The sequence below is a fragment of the Vigna radiata genome, chromosome 6 (assembly GCF_000741045.1).
Source record: "Vigna radiata var. radiata cultivar VC1973A chromosome 6, Vradiata_ver6, whole genome shotgun sequence".
Taxonomy (NCBI): domain Eukaryota; kingdom Viridiplantae; phylum Streptophyta; class Magnoliopsida; order Fabales; family Fabaceae; genus Vigna; species Vigna radiata.
Genome location: NC_028356.1, coordinates 14,911,882 through 14,919,501, shown reverse-complemented (window position 1 = coordinate 14,919,501; position 7,620 = coordinate 14,911,882). Strand labels below are relative to the sequence as shown.

The following is a 7,620-nucleotide window of genomic DNA, read 5'->3' as shown; positions in this document are numbered from 1 at the left end:
GGATTGTTCACTTTGAGGATTGTTCAAAGTGGTGTTGCAGATTGCAGAAGAGGGGATTCTTGCTGCAAGTCTGGTTGTTTTGTTTTGCAGCTATATTTTGGTTTTGGGTTAGAGAAGAGATTTATATTTTTGACGTGGAGGTCTTCTATAAATTCCTTGTTGTAAAAACCGCAACCATTATAGTGCATTTGCTTCCTGGGTTGGAAGGACACTGGATGTAACCATTGTTGGCCGAACCAGTATAAAAATCAGTGTTTGATTTTCTCTATCCTTATACTTTTACTTTGTAGTCGACTTTACTTTTCATGCAGTCAACTACGTTTTTTCGCTGCATATGATTTTTAATTACTTGCATTTCAAGAAAGTGTAAAAAGTTTAATACTTTGATTGCAAGACTGCGAAAAGACTTTGTTTTTGACAAAACACCACTTTACCGCCCCCCCCTCTTGGTGTAAAAACGAAGCCTGCCTGTTTTCCAACAATATTCTCATGGCAAGAGGAGGCAACCATGCTCAGGCTACTATTGAGGATTTGTTTTTACTAAAGGCCTTGAAAGAGAATATTCAAGTAAATTGGCCAGCTGCAATTTCTGATAACATGCTAAAACTAACAAAATTGGAATCTTGCAAACTGCCCTACGACGTTTTCATCTCGAGAGTTCTCATCCACTATGGGGTTAAATGCATTAGAGAATCATGCGAGCAGTATCAGAGAACAAGTTTGATTGGTGTTGGGGCAAATAGGCAAGTGTACCGAGTGGCACAAGTAATATAAAATGGTAAGACCAGATATCATATCCCAGAGGACTCTCGGCGCTAAACAGTTGTGTGAGAACAAGATTAATTAAGACTTAAAAATAAAAAGAGATCATGGTTTGTATTGCAAAGAAAATAAAATAAAGCAAAGTAAAATTGATCAGTGGAAAAAGAGCACAAAGATGAATGGAGGTTGATTTATATGAGATGGATATGTTGTTGGGGTTAGACTGCACCAAGTTCCCTCTCATGTATATAAGAATTCTTCTTTATTCATTAATGCTAACGTCCCTCACTAAAACACTTAAAGCCAATGTCTCGATAAATAAGCCTCTCCCTAATTACCAGTTCATAAATTCCTAGCATTCCTGGTAAAAAGATGTGAAGATCAGGAGGTTAAGATGACTAAGACCCATACCCTCATGTCTAAGCAATATAACCCTTAGGAGTAATTTAACAAGGACCTGAATTGAAAGGAACCTGTCGGCACTCATGCAAATCACAGATCATGCTATTGTATAAGCAAGCAATAAGAATAGATAAATTACTCTAACAATTAATGGAAAAAGCATATGAAATTAAGAATCAATTCAAATACATGAGAGTTCACAAGGTTACATCATTCCCCAACAACAAATAGAAATTAGTTCCCCTTAGACATGGGGTAACCTTTGAACAATAGAAGAAAAGAAAGAATAAAAAGACTAAGAATTTGGCTAGGAGTATATTGTTATGCTCTCTTCTGCCAAGGATGCAAAACCTAAGGCCTAGGGTCCTTTGAATAGCGCTAGACGTATCCTAAAGTGCGGCCCGGTCCAAAAGAATCAAATTAGAGCAAAAATAGGGCCCGATCCACGACAAATCTCGCTCAATGTCGCAGAGAGCTCGCCCGGGCGTGAATTGAGGGTTCTGTAAGGCTTGGGCACCAGTTTTGGGCGCCTGAGCTACGAGTGTCCGTCGCCCGGGCGACCAGCGTTGATTTCCAACTCGCTGTTTTTCGTCCTTGTCGCCTGGGCTTCGGGTTTCCTCCCTTCTTGGTGCCTTTTTGACCCCTTTTGAGCTCCTTCTTCATGGCTTTTCACTTCTTCTTCCAGTATTGCTTCAATCTTTGTCAAAACAAGGGGAATTTTTTAGAAAACTGTTAAAATCAACCTCAACTCTCTTTTTCACACAATTTACTGAAAACACATGAGTTCATGCAAGTTTTAAGTCAAAAAGGGTGCTTTTAGTATCAAAATCATATAGCAAATAACGGTGTTTTAATCCGTTATCACAACCCTAAACTTAGAACTTTGCTTGTCCTCAAGCAAACAAAAGGCAACTAAGCTTTTCAGAACAATCACTACAATGACTCAACCATTTTAAAAAACTTTTCAAGACAAGAAATCACTTTTATAAATTTCAGCATAAGACTTCAGTCAAGATGTGCAGATGTTTCAATGCATTTTCAAGAGGTACTATCCTTAAGAGTGATCAATCAACCAAGCAGAGATGAAATTAGAAATTCAGAGAACTATTCCTCACCAGAGAAATTGTTTCACTCAAGCACTCAAAAATATATCACTCAAGCATTCAAAAGTGTCTCACTCAACTCACAGGTCTATGGTGTAGTGTTTCTCTCTGTTGTCACAATGTCACACAAATTAATTTTGCCTTTCATTTAACCACAATCAAACATACTCACAAACAGGTTGTCATCACAAGGGCTTTTCATGGATTGTAACTTGGCTGGGCTAAGAAGGAAATTGGTTTTTTTGGTCAGCAAAGTTCCTTGAGTTAAGAGAGACATTTGTGAATTCTTCTTTCAATGACAACTCTCTTATCTTTTTCCCAGCCTTCTCTTGCAGTGAGCTCCATCTTTTTCTTCTTTGAATTTTTCTTTTCTCACTTTTTTCTTTTCTTTGGTCTTTTCCTGCTTTTTACTTGCTTTTTCTCTTGATTGCTCACTGCCTAGAGAAGTGGTTTGTTACCTGGTAACCCCAAACTTGAACCTTTGGTAGTACCTCATCAAATGTTCTCAACTTAATTCAAGGTAAATATTTTTCAAAAAGGTTTTTCACAACATATCATGCATATGGTTCAAAGGTTAGAACAACTTGTTCTCTTTTCAGTGGGTAAAAATATTCTAAAGGCCAAAAGAATAAGGGATAACAAAAGATGGTCTTGATCATATGAAACCTGCAGGCAAGTAGTTCAATCACAAAAAAAATTAGGCAAAATCATTCATGATTCCAAAGTAACAACAATTATTTAAGAATAACTCTGAAGCTCAAAACTCACACAGGTAAACTCACAAGTTCACATATTCAGAAAAACAACCTGCTCAGTATCTCAATTAAACTTTATCTCAAGCACCTGTCTCACAATTTTATCACCATGCATCATCTCAACTTTAGTCAAAAAATAAAATTTTCAAAAAGCAAACTTATCATACAAAAAAGGGCACAGTTGAACCAAAGCAGTTCAATTCATTCAAGCAGAACACACAAAACTAAAATAAAAGAAAACACACATTAAAACCAAAATTAAAAATTAAAAATTAAAAAGTAAAGGTTCAGAGCACTGGTTTGCCTCCCAACAAGAGCTTCTTTAACGTCACTAGCTTAACCCAATAAGCTCATGTCACATCAATCAGCCGCATCTTTGATTATGGTATCATCCTTTCCCTTAGCATGCCAGCTGATCTTCAACATCTTCCCATTCACCTTTTTGGTTCTTTTAGAAATAGGAGATTCAATCTCTATTAATCCATCAGTTGTGAAGTCCTTTATAACCTAGAGCTTTTTGTTGCATTGTACAGGGAGGCCTGGTCTCAGTCCTTCCGGCTTCTTTAAAGGACTTTGGTAAACATCTGCTCCTTTGTTGTCTTTTTCTTCCTTAGGTACCTGTGACAAAAAACACTTTTTACCTTTCCTCTTTGATTTGGCGATTCTGGTACCTTTCCCGGGTGCATCTTTAAATGCAGCTTTGGGATTGGTTTTCTTTTCTTCAATCTGCCGCCCTGTCTTACAGACACTCAGGATCACCTCCTCTTCTTGGTCTTTGAGAGCTATGGTTCCTTCATCAACATTGATGATTACTTTGGTTGTCTTCAGGAACGACCTTCCAAGAATGATAGGGATCTCTGCATTTTTCTCCATCTCTAGTATCACAAAATCCACCAGGAAAATCAGGTTATCAACTTGCAGCTTGACATTTTCTAGCACACCATAAGGTCTTTTAGGGTATCCATCTACCTTGAGGAGGGACATCCTTGCTGGCTTCGCTTCTAACTCCCCAATCTTTTCAAGAAAAGCCAGGGGCACTAAGTTAATGCTCGACCCCCCAAATCAATCAAAGCTTTCCTAATTTTGTGCTCTCCAATGTTGCAAGGAATAGTGAAACTTCCTGGGCCTTTTTCTTTTGGAGGAAAAGTCCTTTGTAAGATCACGCTGCTATCCCCCTATTCTTCAGTTGTCTCCTCTTTTAAAATTTTCTTTTTGAGGAGCTTTTTCAAAAATTCCTTGTATTCAGGGATCTGCTGCAAGGCTTCTGTCATAGGAACTTCTATCCCCAATTCTTTGGAGATTTCTTCAAGGCACCCTACTTGTATTTTTCTTGTATTATGCTCTTCAGGGTGCTTGATATTTTTTTCAAAATTTTCTTTTTCTTTTTCTTTTTCTTTTTTTCTCTCAACCTCTTCTTTTTCTCTCTCCCTCAAAATTTCTTTTTCTTCTCTCTTTTCTTTTATTTCTTCCTCTTTTTCACCCTTACTCAATTTTTCTTTTTCTTTTTCCTCAAATTTTTTCTCTCGCTCCTCTCTTTTTTCACTCTCTTTTTCTTTTCTCTCTTTTTCTCTCCCATCTTCCAAGCTCTCTATAGCCCTGCATTCTTCCTTGGGGTTAACTTCAGTATTAGCCCCAAAATTTTTATGCGGCTTCTCTTGTATTTGATGGACCATTTGGATTAATTGGCCCATTTGTGTTTCCAGGTTCCTGATAGCCGCTTCTGTGCTTTTTTGGTTAGATTGGGTTGCCTGCATAAGTTGATGGAGAGTTTCTTGAAGTTGTGCAGACTTGCCCGATGAAGAGGGTTATTGCTGCCACTGCTACTACTGTTGTGGTGGCTTATTGTATTGTCCACCAGTTTGCCTATATTGCCCTTATCCATTACTTGAGTGAGACCTCCACCCTTGATTGTAGTTATTGGAGCGAAACTGATTTTTATTGCCCATGTAGTTAACTTCCTCATTGAGATTTCCGGGCATTGCACATTGACCATTAATATGGTCACCACCACATAACTCGCAGAGCTGTTGTTGATCTGTGCCATATTCTGATGTTCTTGTGGCTGCATCACCTTCTTGGTCAGGATCTCCAATTATTGAGTGATGATTTTATTCTGGGCAAGCAAGGCAACATAAAGCTATAGTTGGAAAACTCCTTTAGGTTGGGAAGGAGTTCCTCTTTCATTATGCATCTCATTGTCATTGGCAACCATGTTTTCAATTAATTCATAGGCCTCATCAGGGGTCTTGCATTTGATATTTCCTCCAGCTGAAGCATCCAGCATCAGTTTAGTTTGTGACCCAAGGCCTCCAGGAAAAAGAATAACCATTGTTCCTTCATCAAACCCATGGGTAGGCGTCTTCCTCAGCAAGCTCTTGTATTTGTCCCATGCCTGTCCCAAGGTTTCCTCCATGCCTTGTCTGGAAGAAGAGATCTCTTGCTTCCCTTTATTTACTTTTGAGGGTGGAAAATATTTATTGGGGAATTTTGCCACCATGTCCTCCCACCGAGGGAAGCTGCTCTCAGGAAAAGAGTTCAACCACACTTTAGCATTACCTCCAAGAGAGAAGGGGAATAGGCTTAGTTTGATAGCCTAATCAGGAACCCCATTTATCTTCATAGTGTTGCAGATCTCATTGAAGGTTGTCACGTGATCATATGGACTTTCATGGGACAGTCCATTGAATTGGTTGCTCTTCACAAGTTGAATCAAAGCAGGCTTCATCTCCATACTTGCAGCATTGACCCTTGGCCTTGCAATGTTGTTAAAGTGATGTGGGCCAACGACTGTTATATAATCTGCCAAGGTGCGTCTGCCCATAGTGCTTTCTCCCTCACCAGTTTGGGAAGCCATTGAGAGTTGCTCTAAAGAAGGTTCTCTAGATAGTTTATTCTCTCTTGGCTTCCTGCTGATCTCAAGTCCTTCAAGAAGAGGTTCAGAATTTTTGTTACTCTTGGTCCTAACACAATCCTGCATAAACAAAGAAACAAAACCCTAGAAAATATTGTTAGCACAAAAATAAAATAAAATAAAATAAAAATGGAAATTAGGGATTTGAAAAATAAAGATAAAAATGGGGAAAATAAAATAAAATAAAACCAAAATTAATCAAGATTCACACAAATAGAATAACTTAAACCGTAAGTCCCCGGCAACGGCGCCAAAAACTTGTTGGGGCAAATCGGCAAGTGATGAGTCGATATTTTATTGATTTCACTTAGTTTATTGTGCTAGAATTAATCAGGGAATTGTGCTTAACTATCCATTATTTCCCCATTTTTCCTAATTATGCTTAATTTGACCGGAAATTCTAATTTTAATTAATTTGAATTTTCTGAGATAATTATTTGCATTATTATTTTCAGGGAAAATTTTGGAAATACATTTTGGTACATTAGGAAGGGCACCAAATAATTCAAGACTCTTCTCAAAAGAATTGTGTACAAGAAGAAGGGCAATATGGAGATTTTATCCTTTGAGCTTATGGATAGGGGTACTTTAATGGAAAAAGGGGGTGGCATATAGAAAAAGAAGCAGCTGCAAATTTAAATCTTCATCCAGTCGAGCCCAGCTTGGAGAGGTGCTTTTAGAAAAATAAGAGCAGTAGTGCTTCAACGTGTAGCTAGTTCCAAGACGACACAACACGGTTTTTGGCTTTTTTAAAAAAAAAAGGATGCAAAAGGGCTGTAGAAAAAAAACTTCATTTTGGACTGAAGCTTGTGCACGGATTGGAAGGCTGTACGTCCAGCAACTATTTTTCAGCACCTAACCTCGACACGGTCCAACTGCTTGGATTTGGAGGTGCCTAAGGTAAGTGACATCCAGCTGCTTCCAATTGTCACACGGTCACGACCCATATGAGAGGTGTCCAGCAACGTAGAGAGTGGCAGGTCCAACAGTAGTTAAGAGGTTATTCATCCTTCAATAAAAGAGGAGCCACTACTTGCTTGGAAACAGGAGGACGTGAAGAGAAGCAATGGAGGGCTACGGCTAAGCTCATTTTTCATTTTCTTTTTTCAGCAATTTCAATTTATTTTGAAGAGTATTTAATTCGGGAGAAATTGACAAAATAGTGGCTTGTTTTATATTTTTAGATAGAAGAAAATGCTGATTCCATTTACTATGAAAGCACACACGTTCATTGACATTTGAAGTTGAAGGTGATTCACGGATTTCTTTGCTGAATATATATAGCACGGTTTGGATTTCATTTTGGCTTGGGAACGCTGATTCCACTGTAGTAGAAATAAGATTTCTTTAATTTCATTTGGTGTCCAGCACTTTTATGCATATAATGTTTTCTAGTAAGCACACTCTTTCCATCTTGGTTTTCACGCTTTATTGGATTAAAACTGTCCACACTTTCCCTTTTATTTGGAGAATGAAGTGCTGAATAATTTTGATGTGGTGTCACGGTCAAAGCTCATGAATTGGAGCAGGTCACGGCCAAGGTTTTTAGGCTATTGCAATTTCAATTTCATTAGTAGATGCATTGGTCATATAAATTGCTAGTAGGAGTTTGTGTTGTTTATTTCTTGTGTTTTAAATTAATTTGCATTGTAGGATTAGTTGTTTTTAATTTCTTTAATTTAGTTTT

At 38.0% G+C, this 7,620-nt stretch overlaps 1 protein-coding gene across 1 annotated transcript; it reads right to left on the bottom strand.

The window, feature by feature from the left end:
- Window positions 1-3,529: 3,529 nt before the first annotated feature.
- On the bottom strand, window positions 3,530-4,006 carry LOC106763480. Its single transcript, XM_014647666.1, has one exon. It carries the CDS (start codon window positions 4,004-4,006, stop codon window positions 3,530-3,532), a length of 477 nt encoding a protein of 158 aa, XP_014503152.1.
- Between the last annotated feature and the right edge of the window lie 3,614 nt (window positions 4,007-7,620).

Bases quoted from the DNA above. Each gene is read 5' to 3' on its own strand.
- LOC106763480 (XM_014647666.1), bottom strand. From the start codon at position 4,006: ATGTCCCTCCTCAAGGTAGATGGATACCCTAAAAGACCTTATGGTGTG.